The sequence below is a fragment of the Zonotrichia leucophrys genome, chromosome 1, assembly GCF_028769735.1.
Source record: "Zonotrichia leucophrys gambelii isolate GWCS_2022_RI chromosome 1, RI_Zleu_2.0, whole genome shotgun sequence".
Lineage (NCBI taxonomy): Eukaryota > Metazoa > Chordata > Aves > Passeriformes > Passerellidae > Zonotrichia > Zonotrichia leucophrys.
The window spans coordinates 22,227,879-22,255,299 of record NC_088169.1 but is presented as its reverse complement, the minus strand read 5'-3'; the positions used below and the strand labels follow the sequence as shown (position 1 = coordinate 22,255,299).

The window sequence follows — 27,421 nt, the reverse complement described above, 5'->3', positions numbered from 1 at the left end:
CTTGACATAAGGCTGAATATTAAAAAGTTTTAACTTTTCTAATGTCATACCAGATGTGTCCCTGACTATTTAATATTATGAGTTGTGATAAAGCCTGTGGAAAAAAAACCCAAAAAATCTGATGTAACAAGGAATCATGAGCTAAGGGTCCTTCAGTTACAAGAAAAGAAAAAAGAAAAAGGTAAATTTATACAAAAAAGAGTTGTCTTTCTTGAAGTTACTACTTACCTTTACAAACAGTGAAAATCCTGTAGAAAACCAGGTAGATTCTGAACCCCTTTTGCTGAAATGGAAAAGATCATTGAGAAGTCAATAAAATAGACAGCATGTATAACAAGGCCTGGGGTCAATACCAAAGGTATTGACATCTATGAGGTGTTTTGGGTGTTTAGGATCCTGAGGAAGCAGAACTTTTGAAATACTTTGTTGTAATAATTTTTGTTGTTGTTGTTTGTTTGGTTTGGGTTAATTTTTTATTTTTTGGTTGTTTTTTTTTTTAACTTGAAAAAGGGAGATACAGGAAGAAGATAGTCCTGTAGTAGTTTGGCCTGAACCATGAATTGCTATTTGGTTCATTTAATGGCAGAAGTCCAACCAATACATTTTTGTTTTTCCAGACATTTTAATGGTATAAAATTTCAATTTATGTCCAAATGGCCCTGACTGTGTTTAACCATATTGAAAACTCATCTGCTAAACAGAGGTTTCTTTTTCAAGAGATATAATAATTTCAAAGGTCACCGTGAAGTGTTCTGCATAGTCACAACTGTGCAGGACATTGGTAATAGCATTTGTGATTCCTCTTCATACAGAGCCAGTTCAATTTTTATTCGGTAATGGGGAACATGCTGTCAGAGAATAAACCCATTGCCCTTCTGCAAAAGGTGTTGGGAGGACTCAGCAGTGATGGATCTTGTAGAAACAGTAAATGACTGCAAGGCACTGTTGAATGGAATCAATTGATAGTGCATTTGATGCAACTGTGTTGGTTTAGAACACAAAAAGTTCTTTACAGCATCCTGAAATTTACCATCACTGAAGTGAATTTCTTTATAATGCATTGAATTGGAGAATTCAGTAACATACTTAAATTAGTACTTTCTTCTATATAAAGTCATTAAGCATCATTTTTAATAAAAAGTCATGTACCTTCTCTGGATTCATACCTCAGACATCTAAGTATAGCTCTTTTTTTATTTTTGGATTCCTGTTTTTGGGTTATAGTTCACATATCTGTAGGCTACACAATCTAGGCCTATATGAAGATTCCAGTGAAATGCTCTTTAATCTCCACAACTACTTTTTTGGTGCAATTTAAATGCACTTTATAAGCTCTGTCTAATACATATTAGTAAATTTACAGAAAGAAAGTACTACAGAAGGTAGAAAATTGAGAAAATTAAGAATAGGACAAATTTGTCTAATGGAAAGATTCTAGCTAGACAGAATGTTTAATATTTTGAAATTGAATCTAATGGGGTGGAATTATCAAAGGAGAAACTGATTTCTCAGCAAACAAAACTAAATTTTTCAGGTGGAAAATCAACGAACTGGGAAGGAGGCATTCGTGTGCCAGGTCTTCTCCGTTGGCCTGGTGTGGTACAGGCTGGCGCCCATATTGATGAGCCAACCAGTAACATGGATATATTTCCTACCATAGTTAAACTTGCAGATGCACAGCTACCCTCTGACAGGTATGCTCTGTAGTCATCTCTGTTTTAGACTAAGTGCCATGAGTGTTTTATTCATTCTGGTGATATCTATTAAGATAGAAGTGAGAATGTCAATAAGAAACTAGGTTTTCTACTTGCAATATCAGGTTGTCTCTTCATATTGACAGACTGATAATATTTTACAGAGATGTTGTATGTAAATACACTTAACTCACAAAACAAACACCAAAAAGACAACAGAATACCATCAGATCAATGTACTGTCAAATCAAATTTGAAATTACTTACTAAAAGCAAAAATGAATGTAACAAAAAAGGTCCTGTTCTGCATGAGTGAATTTGGTGGAAAAAGAAACTTTAAGTGTAAATTACTTTAAACTTCATGAGCTTAGCTGTGACCTGCTTAATATCACAAAACACATCAAAATGCCATCTCCGTTTTTCTCACAGTTTTTTTGGAGTTTTTTGTTTTGTTTGTTTGGTTTTTTCTCTGTACCTAGTAGTCAAAATAATCCCATACAGGGTTTTGCATTCTGATAAGAAAAGCCACTGGACTTCCACAATTCACAAGATGCCTTCCGGACACTGCTACATCCCCAGGCTTTATCTTGTTTGTGAGATGCACAGTTTCAGTGGCAAGGTGCCTCTGCCTAAATGCTGTTGCTCTCCAAATCCAGTGAGTGGAGAAACCTGTTGATATGCATGTGCTTTGAACACATTGATGACTCACAAACAGCTTTTGAGCACAAAGCATCACAAACAGCTTTTGAGCACAAAGCATCAAGAATCCACATGGGGAAGCCCACTGGTGAGCAGAGTCACTCTGCTAATGATTATTCATTGAGTGTTTGAAGGAAATGGCAGGGCAGGACAAGTCTAAGACATTAAAAATTAGTCAGGTTGGTCCTGAGAGATGCTCTACAAGTAGTAATTCTGTCGAACCTCAGAAGTTCTGATTGTTCTTTATGTGGCAGATCTATTGCATTTTGTTTTCATATTGCTTGAGTGAATACTAAGTACTGATGTTTTCTTTGATCCCCTGTGTAGAAATTCAAATATAGTTGTGTAACTTTCACTTGTAGGTTGCTCCGCTGTGATTCTTCTGTGCTAGACTGATGCCATAAGTACTGTTTCATCTTAGGTCATAGAATAGCTTGAAGTACTTTTGTTCCAGCAGTTGAGTTCTTTTAGCTCCACTGAATTCTTCCTGAGAAATAAGAGAAGGTAATATAATTAATACTCTGTCACTGTGAGAAAGCAAGTTGAAAAGGAATGGAAGAGATGCTCCTAGTTAAAGAAAAGAAATCAGTAATTGGAAAGCAAAGTCTCATGTATTCCTCTGAATCCAGCAGCTGAAGCAATGTTAGAGTACTGGAGACTTTTTTTCTGGAGATGCCTTTTTCCCCGTCAACAGGCTCTAGAACAGAAGGTGTTCAATAGACATGCATCTGTTAATGAGCCAGCTTGTAAGACAAGCCTGTTACTCAGGCAAGAGAACATGAAAAACTGAAAGTGGGAAATATTCTATTTTAACAGACCCCCACAGACAGGAATTCACCCAGATGGCAGTTATCAGACAAGATAGCTTCTAAATTCCAGGAAGTTTTTCTGCCCATCATTTGAGAAAAGTCCTATTCTGAATGTCTTTGTTGCATACAATTGCTGGCAAGAATTCAATCATCACATGCAACTTAAAAAAGTAAACTTAGTACCTGTCTTGTAGTAGTTACACCACAGTAGATACTATATATTTTATGTAATGGTAATGAAATGATCATGTAAATAAAGGTAATGAAAATCAACATAGACCTTTTAAAACTTTTTATAAGTTTCAAAACAATTTTATGGTTTGTAGCTCAAAATGCTTGAGAAAGAATTACATGCTGATTTTTATATCAGCAAAAAGTAATTTCCGATAAGACTGAAAAATTTGTAATTCATACAAGGTCAAAAATGCAGACTATGATTTCTCCCCAGCTGATGTCAGCAATTCAAAGGTTTACTATAGGGAAGCAGCTAAAAGTCTTGCTTATTTTATAAGTCAGTTTTTATGTAAATTGACTGACTCCTTCAAAGCATGATCAAATTGTCCAGCAGCATTTAGAGAATTTATATATATTTATGTGTGTGTGTGTGTGTGTGTGTGTGTGTGTGTGTGTGTGTGTGTAGTTGATAAATGCATATTTACTACTCCCAAAAACTTGAATGTGAAGGACTGTGTTGTAGCAGTTTATTCACTTATGTCTGTTCACTTTCTCAGAAGTGAAAAAAAAGAGTTGAGAGAACTATTCATAATAGCAAAATGTAAAAATGTTTCCTTAGGTAATGTAAACATCAAAGAGAAGAGCACCTGAAGGTTTTTCTCCAATTGAGCAATTGGAGGTGGCTATTCAGACTTGGGTTTTTTTAAGCAGCAGATGATCAGAATTATCATATCTTATAGAAAAGTGAGGTTTGAGTTATTTTATTGATTTTTAAATGCTTTCTTACTCAGGATTATTGATGGACATGATCTGCTACCTTTAGTTCAAGGAGAAGTTACTCAATCTAAGCATGAATTTCTCTTCCATTACTGTAATGCATATTTAAATGCAGTACGCTGGCATCCAGGAAACAGTAAGTAAACTTGCCTGTTCACATTTTAAATATTTAATGTAATTTTTATTGCAGCTTGAAAAGAACCAGGAGGAAGCCTTAGGCTATAGTAACAAAAAAGTTGTTTAAAATATCTAGCCTTTTTCCATCTCTTTCACTTTTGTCTTTGCTGTTACATTCCTATTCACCATTTTACTGTTTGACATTATTTTGTAGTTATGTATTAATGTTGAATATGAATGCAATACTGAGATCTATGGTATCTGAAAATGCCCTTTTTTTAAAACCTTCATGAGAGAGAGTCTGTGTAACAGAATGAAGCAGTCAAGGTTGACACTTACATTGTCCTAAAAATGCACAGGTAATAGGATGGTTTGCTGAATAACAGCAAAAGTATGATGTCAGCCTGGCCACTTTTGTTAGTCAGATAACAAAACGTAGAGGAATCCCTGAGTCAAAGTCATAATTATCCAATAAATGAATATAGTATTATAGAGTCCCTTTTCATGCTTTTTATGAATGACATAATTCTACTTTGTAGGCCAAGGAAAAAAGCATTTCTCACTGATTTGCTCTTTTTAAACTTACAGCTCACTGTTTCTAGTAGCACCTTCCACATTAACCAAGGCATATATCCCTTTCTATAAAAATCTCTGTGCTGAATGAAATTAAACACACATTTTGTCCCACCTCAGTTGACATTGAAAGTGATGACTTGTGTTACAGCTTCAAAGTAATGATCCAAAACAAGCTTTGGTGTAGAATTTTTTCAATTATTTTTTTATTTAAGTGTTGTGGGAAAGGACTTGTTTAATAGTTAATATGCAAACTTAAAGTACTTAGAAACTCTGTCTTTTTGGTCATCTGTAGGCTGACTCTCTACCTGTCTCAGACTTTAAACTAGGAGAAAGGAAATATTACATATAATATTTAATTACCATTACTGTGCCTCTATGTCTTGCATTTGATAAATAATCATAGGGAAGAACCACACAATCAGATCTAGAACCATTTTGTATCTGCTGTTGGATGAAGTTATTCTGCATCATGAGAGAAGTGAGAAAAGAAGCTGTTTTTTCTCAAACATACACCTTTGCAAGATGATATAACCCTTGTCTGAGGAAAGGGTCATCTTTATTATTCACTGAAGGGGAATGTGATGGGAAATGAATGTGAGCAACAGTGAGGGACTAGTCTACTGCATTTACTTGATGAGTAACAGCAATGTAGAATGTGATTCATCCTTTCTCCAAGGCATTCAATTGATAAAGCCCACTCAGAACCTGGTGATGACATTTTCATAACCATGGGCTGGCTTTTGTACAAAAGGTTGTTGTGGTTCAATTCCAGACAGCAACTAAGACTGACAGGGCCATTCTGTGTCTCTTTCTGTGATGGGGAAGAGAACTGGAAGGGTAAAAGTGAGAAGACTCATTAGCTGAGATAAAGACATTTTAACAGATAAAGCAAAAGCCACACTTGTCAGCTAAGCAAAAAAAGGAATTAATTTATTATTTCTCATTACCAGGCAGGTGTTCAACCATCTCCAGGAAAGCTGGGCTCCATCACACATAGTGGTGACTTGGGAAAACAAGTGTCATCCCTGAATATCCTTCCTTTCTTCTTATTTCTGCAGCTTTCTATGCTGAACATGCTGTCATTTGTTCTTGGATGTGCCTTGGCTCAGTTGGGGTCAGCTGTCCCAGCAATGCTCCCACCAAGTGCTCCTTGTGCATCCCCAGCCTACGCACTGGTGGGGTGGGGCAAGAGGCAGAAGAGCCTTGTCTGCTCAGTAATAAATAAAACATCCATGTTATCAACACTGTTTTCAGCACAAATGCAAAACACAGCCCCATATTAACTACTGTGAAGTAAATTGGCTCTATTCCACACAAAACAAGCACAAAGGTCTTTTGATATTCTGCCTTGTCAGCTTACATTGTAGTGAGAGAAGATAAGAGCCAGGTATTCCTCTCTATTGTCTTATGTACCAGTCCTCTGTGAGGGCTTCACACCCTTCATCACCTTCTGCACTTTTACTGGTAATGGGCCCTAACCCAAATGTCCAACTAGACTGCTCATTCCTTCATTAAACATGTAATTTATGTTAATTTCAAAGATGCAATTTTTGAAGAATAAAGCAACAACAGCTTAGAAGAGAAAGCTTACAACAGTTAAGGAAAATGTGATGTATGTGTTTATTGATTGAGGTACAAGGTAATGGTACATATACTGTGTGTATGCACTTATTATTGCATCTGTCATGAGATTTCTTACTATATTTATTTTCTGGGAAGTCTCAATTTGCATATCAGTGACAGCTTGCTTATTCCACTATTTTTTCTTGATGCTCAAAGTGTAGTATTAGCTTTGATCCTCAGAAAATCCTCAGCTAAATTCTGCCTAACTATTTTGTCCCATTTTAACTCCATCACCCCATACTTCCCTTAGTAACTCCATCTTTGTCACTATTAGATTTTCACCGTGCTTCAGTCCAGCCCCCTTTTTTTGGGTTTAATTTTTGACTCTTACATATATTTATGAAACAGGATAATGTAGTGTATGTTAAATTTTTGGTAGTTACACATGTTTCCTTTGCTTGCAAGATTCTAGTCTGAGTTCAGCAGGCAGGTTTCTCACATCATTCAGGGAAGGTCAGAAACTTCAGAGTGAACAATTACCATTTTGCATTTATACATTTAGAGGCTAAGAGTTCCTCATAACCAAATCAATACACATCTTCATTAAGTTATATTAGTTAGGTCAGTTATTGCATTCACAATGTACTTTCCCCTTGATCAGTCCTTTGAAGGAGCTTTTAGAGGATGTGTGCTATGCAATGATCTTCTCAAAAAAGTCTGCAGAATTAAAACCTTGTGTTTTCTAGAGAGTAGTGAGGAAAATAATCCCTTGGGTTTTTTTCTCTTTTCTTTCTCTGCCACAGAAATAAGCTAACATCATTTTTTCTTCATGTCACTTTGACTCACATTTTACCTCATGCTAGAAAATGATGCACATAATCCATCACATTCTGAATTTTAAAAAATGAATCAAATATCAGGCAAATTTTTTTTTTGCTCTCACAGACTTGTGCATGCTGATACTTCACAGAATCACAGAGATACAGAATAAGCTGAGTTGGAAGGGACCCACATCCTTCCACTCAATGGAAGGATCATTGAGTCCAACTTCTGTAATTGCCCTGGAAGCAGCCAAGATATATAGTCCTAGTCCTTGAAGGATTATTTTCTGTTGTTTTGAAAGCTTATAAATATTTGTATTTTAATGTATCTGTCAAAAATACAGAGGGAAAGACATGTAAAAAAAATAAAGTTATTTCCCATTATCAATACTTTTTCTGCACAGCTGCCTGGTATACCACAGAAGTACCAATATATGAAAGCAACCCCTTTAGAAAAAAAACCCACTGCATTTTCTTTCTTCCTAGTAGGGTGTAATCACCTTGTTTTTTTAAAGCATTGAGTATTTTCTTTTAATCATTAAGCATTTATATTGAAAATAAAACAGATGTAGGCTCTGCCTTTACTTTCTTGAGCTGAGCCACCCAAAATTTTTGTGTTGCTTTCTGCAATGTATGCCAGATGATACTTTGGCCTGTTTTAAGTCTGATCACATGTTCTTCTGCTTGAGCAAGTTGACCAGTACTTTTGTATTTGATAACTTTATAATTTAGCATAACTGAGTGCTAAAAAACTACCAAGAGCACTGTCTCCAGAATATTACTGGCATTTGAATCAGTACTACTAAAAATGCATTGCTATGACAACTTAATTATAAGGAGAGGATTAATCAGATACACAGCAAATCTATAGTTGAATGAACTTCATCTTTCAAGTTGCACTGCTTGTGTACAAAATTTTGATTTGATAAGGAGAAAATATATTGTAATGCTGTGTAATAAATATTGAGAAATATAATGCAATGCAGTCTGCATTATAAAGAAATAATGATCTTCACAGTATTTTCCTACTACTGATAAAAATATAATAATGTTTCTGATGAATGCTAGAGTGACTTTACTAGCAGCACTTCACTTTTTCTATTTCAAAATGGATTTCGTTCTTCAGTGTAGTATGTCATTCAGTAAACAAAAGACAAGGAGATTTTCTATGGGAAGTTCCATTGAAGCAGACTACACTGCAATGCCAAACTACCTTATTGTGCAAATATAATGACTTTTAAAGACAGTAGAAATTCACTGAGAAGCTTTATATAGAAATTTCCCACTTTGCTTCAATTAACAAGTAAGATACATTTCAATTATTGTTTATATTGACTTTCTTGAATGTTGTGAACTACCTCAATTTCTGAAATTATTTCAGCCAAATTCACTAGTGAGGGATTTTCTCTGTAGTATCACCGAATTCAAAGCTATTCTGATTCCTGGCTGTTGCTATATTCTTCAGCATCCAACAGTATTTAATGACACATATTTTGTTTTATGGCTAGGGGTTATAGGCACTTCCTAGTCATTTTTCTACATTTTCAGCTGTAAAAATTGAAGGTGAAAAACAAATAAAAAATAAATGATAGAGAAATATTTTGGTTTGCAGTTTTCAGACTGAATATATAGGATAAATTTACCAGAATAATGTTTTGGGTTTTTTAAGAGGTTCCTCCAGATTTAGTTTGACTAAGAACATTGGAGTCATAACAAAGAGAGGGCAAAACATAAAAAATCTTCTCAGAAGCGTCATTTTGTAACAATTTCTGGTTTGGAAAAGCACAGCCTTTCTTGTGAAATTGAGTTAAAATGGACCTGGTTTTGAAGAAATTAGACATGAGGAATACCTTCCACTTTTCCTTACCTCTCAAAAGCCCAATGTTATTCATGCCTTAAAGGGTAGTAAGGGTTACCTTATAAATTAAGGGGGCTTACATTATCTATAGTGCCATTCTTAGCTAAATTTTTTGTAACACCACATTCAGTGTTAATAGTTTAAAACTGTAAAATGAAATCGTATGCTTAAAACACTGGCTTGTGAGCACATTATTATACTCTGACAAAAAACACAGGAGTTCGAGTTTAGACAAGTAACAGGAACTGGAAAACTTCTAAAAAGTTCTGGAACCAGCTTGAAGTGTTTTTTTTTTGCAGTCTGGTTCTCATTGTGAGGGTAGGTGAATCTAGTGGTTGTCTCTAGCAAACAGTGTGTATATAATGTGTATATACACAGTCTAGCATTAATGTGTATATAAGGGAAATTTGAGAGTGTTATGTAGTGCAAAAACACTTGAAAATGCCTGTCCTTCCTTGTTTGGTCCTCTTAGTGCAGCTAAGAAATATAATTATGCAGACATTCACAGAGTAAATGAAAACTTCTCTTTGCTCTGAATTGGAATGTATTAGAGTTTTTCCTAAGTACTTGATATTTTAAAGATCTGTCTTAATATTGCTTCCACTTTCTGAATATAAACAAGACATTTCAAATAATGCATTCTCTAAAGCCTCATAAGCTTCTTTTTTATTACTTTCTTAGTAATTACAGAGGAAAGTTTTCAGTGTGTTCTTTACCATAGTGTTAAAAATGCTACAGCATCTTCATTTGTAACATGTGGGATGTGCTTGTCATACACAGAAGACCCATTGGCAGAACCCATACCCTTGCCTAACTTCTTCCTATTCTTTTTACTTGCTTCTCTGAGGAGCTTTTTCCATTTATGATTTATTTGCCTTCTCTGTGGGGAACGAAGGACTTAGAAAGATGTTGTTACAGATCAATAAAGCTCACATCGACCCTGAGAATGCCAACAGTTACAGTTGCTTTCATTGCTTAACAGTGCAAATGAAGGAATACTTAATAGAAGCTTGATCCAAAAATTTCTTCTTTCGCAAAACATCTTCAAGGAGAGATACTACCATGTGGCTTCCACTGCTGTCAAGGAAACATTTTGTTTCCTTACAAAGAAACATCTTTTTTTTGTCCAATCTTTTATCACACCAACCTTGTATCTTTTCTCAGAAGATAACAGATGAGAAAGGATAAAATAGAAATAAACATTTAAAGGAGTAAAACTTTCCTATTGTCACAAAAATTCTAGATTTCCAGCTAGAAAGAATAGACTTTTTCTTTAATTGTATTAAAATTGATTCTGGGACATTTTTGTCTTAGAGGGCTGTTCCCCTAGTGAAGGACCATGGTAAATGTCCCTTGACAGTGGCATTATGCACACAGACTTTCAGTGATCATATCAGAATGCTTTTTCCTCATATAAAAATAGAAACTGTAACATACTGGTCTATTGAGTTCAAAATACCTTGACCTAAATTAGTAATGTTTTTAGTGAACACTAAAAGAGGTAGACAGGTTTCAGTGATCCTATAATGGCAAAAGCATTTAAAGTAGATAATTCAGTGCTATTTAAACCTCAACTTTAATGGTTTGCTGTCAAATATTTTGTCATGCATTTGTGATATGTACAAAAGATAAATTTTAACGGATTTTTTCTGTATACTCCACAGATAACACTTAAATACAAAAAGGTATCTGAGTCAGAGCAACTGTCTGATATATTTTTATTTATATATAAATTTAGCAGTAGTGAAAACAACAACCACATAAAATACTAGGTAAAAATGCTCTGCAACTTTCAAAAACTAATTTCAGCATTACAAGTTACATTAAAAGTGAGTCTTTAACAATATCTGGAGCAATACACTTCCAAAAATATCTTCAGCTCAATGTTGGATTTGAGCCTCCAGCATTTTGCATGTTACATTCAGAACATAGTGCTGATTCATCCTAATTTTAAAGTCGGATTCAAATGGCATGTGTTGTCTTAGGCAATGTTCTTCAAGGGAAGTAGTTAATGCATGCACAACCCACGTGGAGTATTCTGTGTGCCACAGCCTGTAACCTCATATTATTACTCCTAGAAAATAAAACAAACCATATGTTTATTAGAGAAATTCCCTGGAAACTTGACTGTCAATAGTGAGGTGACTTCTCAGTATGGCATGAGAAGACCCTGCCATGAAAGGCAGAAGGAATAAACGTAGAAGAAAGCAGTGAATGTTTGCAGGCTAGGTGCACTTGGGCAATACTATGGTGGAGGCCAGTGTGCAATCTGTGGATGATGTGCACTCTGTACTCATGTAATTTAAGTTCTGCTCAGTACTTTGGACAGAAAACACAAGCAGAATTACTCAGTAATCACTGAAACTGTTATCAACCCGAGAAAAGCTCACATCTCAGTACAAAGAGTGATCTTTTTGTTGCTTTCAGGCCATTTTATGTGGTCTCAAAATATCAAAGGGTATGTAACACATTGAATTTTTCAAGTATCTTTTCTTAAGGCATTTACAGTTTCTTAAAACTAAAAGTAAGGGAAAAAAAAACCCACAGCAAAACACTGAACAGATTTCTATAACTTGTTACTTGTTGTGTCATCCTTAGTAGAGAAATTTTGTAGTGGATTTATATGAAAGCTTTTTGAAACTGAAGGAGACTACATTTCCCTTGTAGTTTTTTATCATAGTTCTTTCAATTACCTCCTAGCAGAAAAGCAAATTAGGTGAAATAGTATAAAATAGGTTCCTGCACATTGTGACATTTTTCACATTTATTCAAAGTTTTAACCCCAAATTTATTGAAAATAATTCTTCAGATGCAGTTCACTTGTATTCAGGGGAATTTTATGGTCTCGTGATTGTAGGTCTGTAAGGTGAACATTTCTGAGACTCAATTACTCAGTCCTCTTCAAGATTGACATTTTAAAGCAAAGTAGGTTTCTAGCATTTGCAGTACAAGGAGGAAGGTAGAAATCATGGCTCACTCACAACATTAAAAGTCAACAAGACTATAAAACCTCAATAAAGATAATGAAAATTTAGTTCTTTGAATTAGCACTAATGCAATAAAGAGTGACCCTTTTAGTATTAAGAAATATTAGTCATCCTTAAGATAATTTTGTCATTACCAAGTGTGTGCTAATTTTTCATGTACAACCTGTTACCTGTCTGTTGAACATTAACTTTTAAATGGTATTATATCACAGAAGCAAGATAATCAATCATCTCACTTGCTCAATGAGTAGAGTCTTCAAGACTCCATAGAGTCTTCAAGATTAATTTAATTATATTATCTGGACTCTCTTCAGTGCCATAGGATATTTACAGGCAGTTATTCAGTCTGAAAGTGTTATCTTTCTGTAAGGTCCTGTTTGGTGACAAATAGAGACTGAATCTCAGTCCTAAAAGCTTATAGTTATCTTAGCATTAGTTCATATCCTTGACAGCAAAACTACTTAGCCACAAAGCTTTATAGTGTGGACTCAAAACCAATATCTTGATTACTGTGTTGTTGATAATTCCACTTTGAATTTTCTACTCTAGCTCTTTACAGAATTGAAATTTTGAAAGGTTTTAGTTGATTCACATGAATTTGGTTTTTTGTTTGCTTGTCTTTGTTTTGTTGTTGTTGTTGTGGGTTGGTTGTTTGGTGGGTTTTTTAAAAAGTGCCAAGCTCCAAATACTTTATTGTTTTCCAAAAGCCAACATTGTTAATTAATCACTTGGTGAAGCTGCTAAAACAGTACCATGATACAGAAACATAAAGCTAATTAGTGAGAGGTAATAACAAAGTATAAATGATTTAATGAAGATTTTGACTTTAGCAGTATGAAAATACAAGACTGAAATATTAGACAAGAAAGTATGAGTAAATAAATCTACCTGAGTGAAAAAATTACTTATTCTCTGAAAATGTTTTCTCAAAACTCTGGAATTTCTTTTGAATGCATTTTAGAGCATTCTAGGATGCTCTGGGAAACACTGAAATTAGGATTCATTAGTTCTTCATGACCATGGTACCTTAGAACTGCAAATCTTTTAGTTCCATCAGGGTCTAAGTCCACTTTATCCCACAGCTGGTCATGGAGGCACTTTCATGCACTTTCTCTACTTCTTCATCTCTCACATTATCCCAGTCTAGCAAATGGGATTTTGTTGCAACTACATTGCTGTTTGCTTTTATCAGCTGTTACCTTTCTGTCTCAGACATTGTTGTTTTATGGAAAAATTAAATTTCTATATACTGTAGGTAGACTGTGGGTTTTAAAGCATTGATAAAAAAATGGAATTTGCTGTGCTGTAGGATATCCCTCTCTGTTTTATGCAACATATCTAAATTAGAAGCTAAAACAATTCCTTTATTAATATATATATATATGTATCAGATGCTCTATATGAGATCATAGTTTTAGTATCTGATTTCTCAAAGCCTAATACTCAGACACAATTATGATTCATAAATATTACATAAAAGTTTAAGATTTTTGACTTACACCCATAGAGGATGACACTGATAGCTCTATAATACTGAATGGTGGATTGCTTGGAGTATTTTTAGTTGACAATGTTTTTTTTACTCTGAAAAACAATGTAATTGTTACTAAAACCAATTTTCAGCTGTAGCCAGAGGCCCTAAGACCATATACCTTTATGACTCAGAAACAACTGGAGCTCTTGAACATTCAGGTCACTTTTCAAAAAGCAACTTACAAGAAATCCAGGGATTAAGTAAAACTTATTGTTTTTTCTAGAAAATCAGTTTCTTCAGTGAGGACTATTTGTATGTATGCTGCGAAGGCATGAGCTTATGTGAAAGTATGAGGACAAATACAGGTTTCACAGAAGTGAAGATGAGTTATGCTGTGAGAGGGAAGTTTTGCCTTAAAGTTGGAAATTTCCTAAAAAACCTTAATATCATATGGAAGCTTTTGTCCTAACAGAGCTGATCAGAATAAGAAGACCAAAGGTAGAATCAAGAAAATGAGAGAGAAAAATGTAGCTATTATGTCATGCTGAAACTGAGGCTTTATATAACTGACTTTTTTTCAAAACAAATACAGAGACATGTAAAAATTTTTTTGAGTCCTGTTTGCAATGGTCAGTATTAAACTTTGAAGGAAAACTTTAGAACTTCATACATTTTATTTTATTTTTCATTCTCTAATTTTATGTTTTGAGTAAGGAAAATATTAGTAATCTGATGCATTCTTTAGTGGCAGAAAATACATTATGTAACTTTAAATAGGGATTATAATAAAATTAAATCTATTTTAAAAATGAATTATGATATTTGATAAATATGATATTTGAAATATTTGGATTATGGCATTTGAATTTTTCAAAATTAGCGAAAATTACCAGTTCTTTTGCAACTAAATTCTATTAGATATTAAACTTTGATTGTTTTCAGGTTTTTTCCTGGAAATATTGCAAAGTTCATTAATGAGCTTATCTTAGCACAAGAGTAAGTACTGAACACAAATGTCCCAGTTCAGTTTCACGGTCAATGGAAACATAATCAGTCTGTGGGTAGAAGAGCAACTGGGAATTGCAAAAAATTGTACAAGAGTACAGGTTGTTTCCTCATATGCTTCAGTTCATTCAGCTCTGCTCTAGTGGAGCTGTTGGGTCATTTAAAGGGTCTGGTGATTTCAAGAATGCTGAGTAGCACCAAATACCAGAGCTGTGTTGTGGCAACAGAAGGCTGGCTTAGAAAACCATACTGCTATTTAGAAAGAGGCCATAATAATCAAGAAAAAAGTGCTGAGAAATGCTTTAACTGGGTTCGGGAACATGGTACTAAATTGATAATACAAAGCCTCCTGATAATAATCAAAGGCCTCATTCCCCTCCACCCCCACCCTTTTATATTGCCAAAATATTTGAGGTCTTCATATTGAAAGTGTTTTATATCTACCAATGACTTTAAATGGTGATGACATACCGATTTTTGGAAAAAATTAGCCAAGCCAAACCAAAACAGTAACCCTGAACTAAGATCAGACAAGTATAGTTGAATGTTTAGCAAACAGCAGGTGGAACTAAAAAGAGGAAACTTTCCACTTGTACTTCAGAAAATAATTTTTAATATATATCTTTCAAAGCATTTAATCCATGGGAAGTGTTTGTATTTCAAAGATAGAAAATATGAAAAAATCAACATTACTCTCTTAACACAGCTTAAATGTGAACAAGTTACAAATTTTTATCTCTTAATCAAGAAAATTAAGTATAAATTATTAGAATGTTTTAAAGTATTATTCCATTAGTGGGTATTTTTGAAACGAAGATGGGTGCAAGTGATTACAAGGACAATGTCTACATCTCAAGCTTGATAAGTCTGTGTTATTGCCATGGCATGGAGAAGTCAGAAACAGATTTCTACTCCATTAACATGTGAACCGTAAGAGCTTGGCTGAGCCTGCCAATGCAATCTCTGCCTGGACTCACAAGGACAGTTCCTATGATATTTGGTAGTTTCTAAGTAATTTCAAGCAACTTGTTCTCTTTGCAGACCAAATTGACCTCAGTTTTTTGGAGTTTCTTTTGCCGTGCTGTGTTGTTAGATTTTGCATTTCAGTTTCTACATACTTGCAAAAGTTTTGTGAGGACACGTTGTGTCTCAGGGATGGAGAGGAGAAGCTTTAGGAAGACTTAAACTATCTGCATTCTTGGACATCTGTACAGTCGTGTAATATGTCTGTATATGGGTATCTTACTCCTCCTGTAAATTTTGATCTGCTCTTGCAGAGCTAGCTGTGGAAGCAGATGACATTTTTTATGCTTAAAGTTTTGGTCTTTTTATATTTGATAGGTGACTATTGATCCAAAGTTCTGAAGTTAAAACTAGACAGATCTATGAGATTCAGCAGGACAGGCAAAACTTTCAAAGTGAAGGTGAAGATCTGGATGACAGGTAAATTGTTTAGCAGGTCCATCTGCCTGGTCTGACTATCACTTGAGTGCATTTTGGTTGGTAGACTTCGTAACTGAATTCCTAATTAAATTTCAGGTTCCTTTTATTGTCTTCAGAGTCTAATTGCCAAGACCTCAGTTAGGAATTCCCTCTGGGTATCAATAAAAAGTTTAAGAGAGACTTAAATCTTGGACATGTTCAGGGTAAATGACAGCTAGTTAGAGACTTCTTTGGAAATGTTATAGAAAGTGTCTTTTAATTAATCACAAGATGAAATAGGAGTAAATGCCTGTCAGTGTGCAGTGCACTATAGTACGAAGGAAGGATCAGTGCTGAATGCTAAACTAAACCTGGTTTACAGCTGAAAATAATTAATGTAATCCATTTTCTTTTCCATTGCAATGGATGAGGAATATGTGTAAGATTATTTGCTTTGTGAAGAACAACATAAAAATGCTTAGAAGGGACCAGGGTAGTGAATAAAATAGGAAGACATTTCCTAGTCTTTCCTGTTGCCATTACTATTGTCACAGATTTTATAAGGAGTATTTTGACAAAGAAACCAGCTAAAATTGAGAGATGGAGGCTGAGTTTGCAGAACTATGAATTAAAAATTTAATGTAAGATTCAACAGTCCAGAAAAAGCTACCAGTATGCAGATGTTTCTATTTCACAATATCATGCCATTACTCTTAACTGCAGTGAGGAGGAAGGGCATATATAAAATTTATATCTGTCATGTAGTGCCAAAAGCACTTTGAGTTGTTCTGAGAAGGTACAATGTGTAACTGAATTACTTCAGACTGCAAACAGTTTTATATTCTATTTATTTATATCACTTCTTAAAATAAGAGGTTAGAGTCCTTAAAGGAAACCATAATGTATGGAAACATACTCTTACACCAGTAAAAGGTGTATTTTATGCTCAAGGATAAAGCTTTCTTTTTTTAACTTGTCTTTGTAATTGTCTTAACATATTTGAACCTTATTGTGCTGCAAGAAGTAATAATAGGTGTTGGATTGAGTTTATGAGGTAAGTGCCCTCTTCAAAGATACTTTGAGGCTTGTTAGAATTATTAAATTGAATTGTATTGTTAATAAAAAGTAAAAGATCAAGCCAAAGGCAACAAACATGTTTTCTACCCCCTCATTCACAGCAGTGGTCTACCTACTGTGCTCCAGAAACTGGAGAGAAAAAATCTCCACCAGTATTCCTTTTGCCACTCATGTATCATCAAAACCCCTGGCCCTCTGTGACACTGACTGAAGTTCTAGCACTCTTGTATTTCTTGCACAACAATCTGTAAGAAAATATAGCTCAGAGAATGAAGAACAGTGGCTGGAGTTCTCGAGGTCCATTGCTGCATTCTTCTAGTTTGAGATGAACTCACTCCATAGCTGATTACATCTCAGCTCAGCACTGTGGGCATTGTGTAGGATTATCCTATGCTGATGAATCTCTCCAGAAGACTCAAGAGCTGGAAAGGTCTTTGTTCTGTCCGGTTATCTCAGCTGTTTGAGGGCCTGGAAAGGCCCGCGGTGGCCTTGGGGCAGCCCGCGTATCGAAGGACGAGAAGAGGCTTCAGTTCTTCTTTCTGGTTTTATGTTTATTAATTGTTTATCTAAAAGATGTTCTTTCAGCCACCAGAGATCTGCTCAGCAGTCAGCCATGGGCACACTGTCCCGTCCCCCGGACCGCCACGTATCTTTATACCCCTTGCTACGTATACAATATTTATCATTTTTCCCCAATACCATCTATTGTTATAACTCGGTGTACTCTTAGTAATAACCAATCCAAAGGTGCCACCGTGGCCAAAGAAGATGGAGGAGAAGAGGAAGAAGAAGGAGGACAGGACACACCCCAATTCCTCCATCTTACTCCTCTAAACCCCCCTGTACATAAATCCTAAACCTTGTGTCTCACTCTCTAATTAGCTAATCTTTCCACCATTCACCCTGTGAAGCCCTCATCCTTGTCGTCTCCTGTGTAGGGTTAAAGTCCAGCTACCAGGCACTTCTGGCAACATTCCAGGAGTCCAGAGCCCCCCAGGGTCTCGGTGGCTCAGCATCTCAGGACTGAGATCTTGAGATCCGTCTTTGTTCAAATGCTGCACCCAGGTCCATGCATCACACAGGTCAAAAGCACCTGGGTTTACCTGGCTATATTAAGTAGTATGCCACATATACATGTACAAGCCGTGAGAAGAAAAGGCAACAAGATGTTACCACTGAGATGCTGAGTAACTGAGGATGTTTGGAGGGAGAGGATGTTGCTCAGCCGACATGGGTTTAATCTTCAGGGAGGTAAGCTGAATACTGGTTTTTCTACAAGACAGAGTTAGTTGTCCAGTGAACAGGACAGTTAGAGTTGGTAAAACTTGATTCAGGTAGCTTCTTCCCATGGGCCTTGAGACAAAATTAAATTAATTCCTCACAGTATATCCAATAATATATATTAGTGTTGCAAAGAAATAAAACAGTTTTTGACTGTTTTATTAAGCAATAGCACAGGTGGCCAAAAATAATTTACTCATTATTTTTCATAAATTGTTTGAAGTAGGAGATTTGATGGATGTTGAGCAGCATATGCAGATCCTTGCTTAAGCAATTAGTTAAGCACACAGCAGCTTCAGTCATAGAATACATTGTACTTTGCTAAATTTAAGCATGGAGTTATTATTTTAAGCTAATGTAGGACTACTTTGTTGAACTGAAGGCAAACAAGATTAAATAATCAGTAAATTCACAGGGATTTTTACATTCACTTCAGTGCACCACAACTCTACAAAAGACGTGGAAATGGAATTTAGAATAGACAATGCAAAAGGTAATTGAGGAATGGGGCAGACCAAATGAACTGTGAGACAGTCATCTGTACCAAAATCCTTATTTAAACTCCAGAAAAAGTTTGTGAAGGATTTGTATTTGAAAAAGTTAGTAGATAAAACACCAAGTGAAAGGAGTGTGCCAATAAAATGTCTTTGTCTTCTGCAATAAAGGAAATGAATGATTGTAGCACAAAAGTTGCAACAGAAGACACCATACATCAAGAGAGCTCTTAGAAAATACACTGTGGAGAACAATTGTGCAGTGGCAGGGGGATGAATTAGATGACAAAAAGAAAATTCACTAGAAATACCAGAAATGAGATTTTGTCCCTATTTTCTACAACTCGAACATAAGAAACTGTACATTTATATGAGCAAGATGCAGCATCTCATGAGCAGTGTTGATGTAGATGTGCTGTAGTTAGCAACTGCATTTCAAAGGTCATTGAATGACCATTAAGGATAAGTAAGGCTCATTTTAAAAAAGTATGTAGAAGTAACATATATCAGCAAGGAAGGCAAACCTCTCTATTTTCTGGCCATGTCAGTGATATTTATGGGTTTTACATGTGCTTGAGAGGAGGAAATGTTTAACACTCTATGGATGAACACTGTGTGATTTTCATAAGCAACAACGCCTTATAGATAGGTATCTTAAAAACAAAATTGAGGGTAGATGAGAAAACACTGGGGAGACAAGTTCAGCTTTCTAAGTGGGTGACACTTCATCCTGAAGGTCATTCCAACAGAACTGTGAGTGACCCCTGCACTGACAGGGACTCGACTGACAGAGCAATGTCTTCCAGCACCTGAGCAGAATGAGCAGAGCTGGGTGCTGGTAACAGACTCCACAGTAGCCCCAATCCTGGCAGGGTGGTGAGTCAAGTTCAGGATCTACCCAGGGAGTGCAGTAAGGAGCAGGAGGAGATGAGAGCACAGACAGAGCTGGAAGGAAGGCTGTAGCCTGGAGACATCCAGAGACAGGGCTGGGAACTGGCACTGCTGCACCACTCAGGCAGGGACTGGTGGCCTTGGGCTGAGCTGAAATGGGGATCCTGGTCCATGGGCAGGGTGTAAACATGAGGATCCACCCAAGGGCAGGGCCAGTGAGGCTTTTTGGTGTCATCAAGACTCATAACGCCTTGGTTCTTTAGCAAACTCTGAAGATGGTGATGACAACATGTACATGTATGCTATACTGTGTAGATGCCTACAGCTGAGCTAACCTCAGTGAGTCGCTCTCATGAAAAGAGAAACAAGCATAACTCTTCTCATCCTAAACACCTCATAAAAGTTAAGAAGCAGATAAGTATAGGCTGGTAACTAGCTTACATAAAGACCAGCATGTTGGTTGCAGTGATCCAAAATGAGGTGAGGTGACCAGATTGTCAGATTGAATGCTAAGTAGCAGCAAAGTGATGAGCAATAAATCCTATTTTAGTAACATGAATTTAAAAGTGGAGATGCCTTGCTACCTTTTTCACATTCTGAAAAATAGTATTATTGCGCTAAGCGACAGGAAGAATGCTATAGGAGGCTTTTGAAGTTGACTAGGAATTTTAGACTCAGGTAATTTATTTAGTGTAATTTTTTCTTTTAAATCACCAGAGATTCAAATAAGGGCCTGTCTACATATATAGATAAATAAGATAGTCATTAAAATGTGCAATAAAATGCAAAGAGCTAACTGGTTTTGGAACACAAAGCAGCATTTTATTCATTCATTAGTGTCATGAAAGAACTGACTTGAATGGTCAGATATCAAAATGCAAATCCTGACTTGAGTGGCAGTGTCATAAATATCTTTAAAATCTAATTAAGAAAGCACCACTCACTATGCTTGTTCAATTTTCCTTTTAACACAAGACTGAAATTGTCATTTACTTTGCCTGTCAGCTATGAGCTCTCTAGGAATTTTTTTACTTTCTCCTACAGGTGGTGTTGGTGATGGGGCGACTCTTGTTGTGGAAGCATAAGTGTCCCTTCCCAAAATCACTTTAAAAAACTTCACAGTCTCATTTAAACCTCATTCCTTGTCACCAGACTTTGTCTTAATAGCAACACACAGTGGCAAAGTAATCTATCAAAGAAATTGCACAAAATCTTGTAGCAAAAAGTAGCAAGCGTCCATAGATACATATAAATATCTTTCACTGATATTAGACATTTGCATGCTATAGTTTACAACAAAGTTGTTTCTTGAGGTTTCCTCAAGAGTAGAAGACAAATGCTGCAGGCCACTTTTCTTGATTTGAGTGCTGCCATTCATGAAAAACATTGAAGTGTCAGTGTGATATGGATTAGTGTTTGTTCTCCACTGAAGGACTTAAATAGCATCAAGTATCTGATTCATAATATGTAGCACATGGGAAAAATTCACTTTTCCTTCAGTAATAACTCAGGAGTCTTCACATTACTTGCAGCACATTTTTGTTGGACAGAGAGCAGCCCCTTTCTCCCCTCTGAACTGTGTCCTTTTACAGTGTTTTTCATCTTTTTCCTGTCTATTTATTCATCTTGCTGTCTTTATTTCTCATCTCACTGATAGTGAGTCCTCTTTTGATCCTCTTAATTGATCCAACCCTTGTGTGACTCTCCCTCCTGACACTGTAGAAGCTGGAATGAACTCTGACCCTCATAAGGGTTTTTCTGCCATTTGCCTTTTGTTTTTCTATATTACAAGTTCCTTGACTTTCAGTATTCTCTCTAGAGAAGCCTCCTATTTTAGAAGTGGGTTTGGAGTTGATTTTTTTGTTGTTGTTGATGATGATTTCTCAAAGATCTTTATGGTTTCTTTCTTTACTCATTTTATGTTTTATTATATCAAAAATAAATATCTTTTTGCTCTGCATGAAATGTCTAATCACTTACTACTGTTTCTTGCTGTAGTTCATTGCAACCTTTTAATATCCTTGAATATTGAAGATATTTTGTTTCCCTGCTTTCTAACTTGCTTTATGAGCATCAACTTCCCTCCATGTTTGCCCCCTTTGTTTTTTTCCCCCTCTCTCTGCCTGATCTTCCCCATGTCATGGAGGCACCACAATCAAGGAAAGCTTCCAAAAAATCTCAAAATTGTCTCCCAAATCCCTTCTTCATGTTCTGTGTTTCAACCACAGCACTGGAGGAAGCAAAACAAGCATCAAATGTCATTTACCTAAACTATCTCATTAAGAATTTTAATATGCTATCTTGAGCCTCGTATCAGAGCAGCTGCAGTTGAATTTGGGTGACGCAGTTATGGACATATTATTTGATAAGTGTGAAATAACATGACTGTCAAAAGAGAGAAGAGCATTTCTAGCATGAAGAGACACCAGGAAACAGTTTGTATCAAGCTCAAGAAAATTGACCTAATCATCTGATACAAATTTCTGCTCACAAATTTTAGGTAGGAAAGTGTTCCCCCTGACAGGCATGACAAATACTGTTAAAGTATTTTCTTGCCTTTGCTCTGCTCTGTGTTGGTGGCAGCAGAGTTATTGTTAGGCTCAGGCAGAGCTATTTATACCCTGGGATTTGCAGTGCTCCATTCCCTACCAGCATTCCCCTACTTATTCTGGGAGTAAGAGAGAGAGAGATTGAGAGTGATGTGAATAAAGAGAATGAAAAGAAATTATATACGATCCTTTAAAAAATACTGACGCTTCTCCTAATCATAGCAAGAGCATGAAACAAACTTATTATCATAGTTATTTAAGCTGAAATGGAGACTTTTTTTTTTTTTGCCTTTCTGCTTCTTGTCTTATTTTCACATCCCTTTATCGTGTTTTACATTGCAAGCTAAGAGGCACGAATATGGCTGCAGTATGGAAGGCACAAGCCAGACTTCCTGTAAAACCCAAAAAACAACAACATAAACCAAAAAAACCAAAAAAACAAGCCCCCCCCAAAAAACCTAAAAAACAAATACCAAAAAGCCCCAGTAAAACCCCAAAAAGACCCAACAAACAAACCCTGAAAATTCCAAAATTATTTTGTATTAATTGAATGACAGACCTAAGTAATCTTTTGTGAAAATGATGCTGGTATTTCCATCTAAGTTCTCTATAAGTAACAGTTAAAACCTATTTTTCTCATCTGCATCCACAGGACATCTTTCTCTGTTCTTGATTCTCAGAGGAAGGAGATTTTAGCAGGTTGTTGCACTTCTGAAGGGCAAAGCCTGTTTTTCACTGGACAGTGTACATGCATTTTTAAGCTGAAAATTATAGGAGAGAGTCAGGATTCTTTCATTTTTCCATTACTTGCTGTCATCTGGAGAATAGCTGGAGATTTCTACATCCACTTTGTATTCAACCAAAACAAGAAAATATTCCCATTACTTTACTAGAACTCTCCAAATTCAGACATTTTTGCTTCCTGGAACTGTGAAATCAAGTTTGGCTTTTGCATAAAGGTCCAAACTGAAGAACTGTTGGATTTCTCTGAAATACCATTACCTCAAACATGTCAATGTGAAAGAGAAAATACACTTCTAGAAATCTTCTTAGCAACAAATTTGTAATTCCTACCAGAGTCACTGCTGATCATCTGTAAGAGAACCTCCTGTGCTATGTCCTTTTCATGCTAAGGTTTTTAATTCAGGATTTTGAAGGGTTTTTGCATTGTTTGCTCAATATCTGGAAAATTGCAAATTTATGATTTAACATTGTTTGTAATCTTTTACTAGTTTAATATTCTGTGAAATACATGCATTTTCTAACACCGGGATAAAAACTGCTGTCTCATATTTCAGATGCTAAACTGGACATACATCTTTACAATAAAACCAAATTTCAGCTATTGTGGGGGTTTTAAAAAAATATTTAGGACTGCCTGATACTGATATTTTTTGCACCAAATTACTTGCAAATGTTCACTTTCTTCAACTCAATTTTTTTTTAGTCTCATAAAAGAAACTCCTTTGCTCAGTTGTCATCTATGCTTAACTTAATAAATTTTGAAAATTTTTTTCAAAATTTTGCCTAAGCGACCTAGTAACTTTATAAAAATAAAAGAAAAATAAAATCATTCAACTAGCTAAGACACTTGTAAGGAAGAATAATTCACCATTTTCTTTGACTTTTTAAAGTAAAGAAAATTATTATTCAGTGTTCTTTGGCACAGCAAAAAAATTGAGGCAACTGCAGTTACAAAATTTCTTTTTTTTCATTTTTAAAGTAACTTTTAACAATCATTTCTCTGGTTTTAGATGTATATCTGGTAACTTAAATGTTATGCATGATAGTAATTTTCATATTAATTACTTTGAATACTTCATTATCATTCATAATAATGATAAAAAAAAGCTGTGTCAACAGCTTTTTTTTTGACATTCAAATTTTGAAAACTTTCTGAAGATAATAATTTATAAAAAAAATCTTGGGGATGGGTTTGGTTTTGGCTGATACCAACTTAACTAAAAATATTTGCAGAAATTGCTTAGGACTTCAATGCCATCTTTCTCCCATATGTTTGATTACTATCAGAAAAAATGCTGTCTGAATCTTACAGATCTGTTCTTTTTACTCAGAAAAATTGCATCTACCTTACAAAAGAGGGAAATGATTGTACCAAATTTATTTTCTGTTAGTAAAATGCATTCCTGAAGGACAGGAAAAATAATCCAAATACAAAAAACACAGTTCTGAATAGGTTTCTTTTTCGGTTTTTCCATCTTTGGCAAAGTGTTTCTGCTTTGTTCCTAAGGGTGTTCTTAACTGATAAATTGATTACTGAAAGCATGTTCTTAATCTCTTACTGACTCCCATGGAAAACAACTACCTGAAAATCAAGACTATTTTTTTTTAAGGAAAAAATAAGGCTTTTCTGTTTTCAAGGACTTCTTATATAGATTGAAAATGAGCAGGTTTTTTTGGGGTGGTTTTTTTCTGGTGTGGTTTAGTTTAGGTTTCTTTTTTGTGTGTGTGTGCCAGCATTATCTTCTGTCTTCAGCATGCCATCAGCTGCTGCTCAGATGAACTGAAAATTACATGGACCATTCAGCAAATATTCTTCAAACAAATCTTTAGCAGGTGTCTGGATTATTTCCATGAAATTGCTACAGATGGAATTTTTCTTCCAGAGCAATATGTATTCTTCCATGTTACTATCACCTAAGACATCTCAATATGAGGCATAACATTGCATTATAGCACTTCCTACTTTAGCAGCATAATTTCTATACCCACAGATTCTTCCCTTTTAGGACTTTCTTCAACAAGAAACCACTGCAAATGATCAATCAATTCTTTTTGAAGGTGATGATAAAGAATTCAGGAAAGTAATTCTTTTTGATCTACTACAATTCAACAGATTATCTTGTCTTTTGAACAGATTTCAGTGGAAGTTTCTCATACCACAGCACTTACTCTAGATAATGAGCTCAGTCATGAGATTTCTGTCTTCAGCAGTCTGAGCATGGTTTCAGTGTGTCTTGTATTTTTCCTGCAGGAGTTGCTCAGTAAGATTATTAGATATTCAAGAATGTGCAATCCTTTCAGGTTTACTGGATACTTAACACTGTAGGATTTTTTCTAAATATTTTTAAATCACTGCTACTGCTGTTTTTTTATGGGGTTCACTCAAATACTGTAAGTTCTGCACAGTTCTTTATGCAAGTCTCTTCTAGCAACAATTGATTGTTGTAAACCAACACTGTATCTTTGAATATCACTCAGTTATTCTCCACCTACCCTGGGACATCATGTGCTGTCTTTTGACTGGTGCAACAAAATAACACTAGAAGATACCCAGACACTTAAAACAGCTATCTAAAAAAATATTTTTAAAAAGTAATTTCATTGTAAGAACAATAAAGTTACAAATTTTTAAATTCTAATTGAGTATTTTTATTAGCTGTTGGAGAAATGCACATAGTCATAAAAATAATATGTGTCATTTCATTACAGTAACCAAATAGTGTTGACTTTGCTATATAGAGCTATATATAGTTCTACAATAATTTTACAACTGAAGCCTTTTCTGCATTGTTAAATGATCAAAGAGCTGAATATACGTGTTATCTGCTATGAATAAGATTAGCAGAGAACCTAAAAATTCTGAGTGAACTCAGAGGAAGCAGGAAGGAAGGATTCAATCTAATAACAAGAGTTATCTGAAGAAAGTAATTTTCAAGTAGGTTTCAGTTTTCATCTGCTACTGTTTAGAAATGATGAAAAGCATGAGTTAGAGTGTGAGTTGACGCTGACTACAGAGCACACCTGAGTCACAGAAAAGTCTGTCTCAATTTATGTTTCTCTGCTACACCCAAATGGCTCCCCTCAGAGGCATCTGAGTTCAAGCAGGGACCAGGTCCCCAATGTACAGTGGAGAACTGCCCTGTTTAACTTGTTCTTCTACAGAAAGAGGCAACACAATAATATGAGCCAAGGAAATGACAGTAGCTGCAAACCTATAAAGCTACTGTCATAGATTAAATGCAGTGAAAATGAACTCCAGGCAATAAGACAACAATAGCTTCTATGCACGTCAAGAACTGCTTATCAGAAAACCCCCATTTGCCATCAATGATTAAGAAGGGTGTTTTTATAACAGAAATGGCATCCCTATCCAGTGTGTCACTTCATCTTGAATATATTAATATATCTTACTGAGAGACTTTTATTTAATCTCAAGGCGTCTCAGTCTGTTGGAGCAACTATTGTCTGTATGAGAGGATAAATAGCTGGGTAAAAGATAATAAAAGGAGTCTTCTAGGGAGATTGAACACTGAACAATTATGTTCATGGCAGATTTACTTGGAATAATGGCAACCCCTCTTAATTTGAAATTATTTAGAAGTACAACTTCTTTAATTTCTGTTTTTCTTAACATGTAAAGGAAAGAGGTATTCTGAGAGCAAACTTACTGGACAGCTCAGAGAACTGGAAAATTGCAGTAAAATAGAACTGAAATTATTTGTGAAGCACTGAGGCAGGACCCTTAAGGGTGCTGCCAGCTTAGAGCCTGCCTGCTGTTTCAGAAGGGGCTTGATATACTTGGCTTTGGGGAAGCCCTGACAATTTTACTACTAACTTCACTGTGGAAGAGACATACAGTTATCTTTATATAACAAGGGTTTACTCTCCAGATGCTTTGGAGAACACAGGTACCGTTAATTACTGGGAGATTAATTTGATCCTTGTAGTTAACCTTCTGACAGAATGAGATTTTATGTCAGCTGAGAGACTGGAAGAGAGCTCTCTCTTTTTAATATCATGCCTTATACAGTTCATCAGCTTTACTGATTAGAAGTCTGACAGTTCTTAATGTCTCCTGGTATACTGCACTGGCTGCTCCTCAGCCACAGCCACTGACAGATTGGCTTTAGTTTTTATCATGCTTAGAAAAGAGGTGTTTAAAGTCTGCTGCTGCTTCTCCAGCACAACATGCAGTTCCAGAAACACTGCTGCAGTGCAACAGATAAACATTGCACAGGAGCAGGCTTTGCACTCCCAGAGCTCAGTGTTTTGTGGCATTCTGTAGCTGCTTATCTGATAAAGTACCATCAGCTCTTCAGAGCACTAGCAGTGTCACGCAGACACGAGATGATGTCACGTATGACTTGTCCCCAAACCCACATATGATTTTGGAACATGCTGTATGCTCT

The 27,421-nt window shown here is 35.6% G+C and overlaps 1 protein-coding gene across 10 annotated transcripts in view; it reads left to right on the top strand.

Moving 5' to 3' along the window:
• Positions 1-27,421, top strand: part of STS (steroid sulfatase) — a 107,857-nt gene that overhangs the window by 73,586 nt on the left and 6,850 nt on the right. For 9 of the 10 annotated variants that reach the window (XM_064708820.1, XM_064708794.1, XM_064708785.1 and 6 more), the window contains 2 exons: positions 1,535-1,694; positions 4,168-4,289. The exons of the other annotated variant lie outside the window; for it this stretch is intronic. In XM_064708820.1, coding sequence (XP_064564890.1) covers positions 1,535-1,694; positions 4,168-4,289 — 282 coding nt within the window. The remainder of the gene's footprint in view (positions 1-1,534; positions 1,695-4,167; positions 4,290-27,421) is intronic. 10 annotated transcript variants of the gene reach the window in all.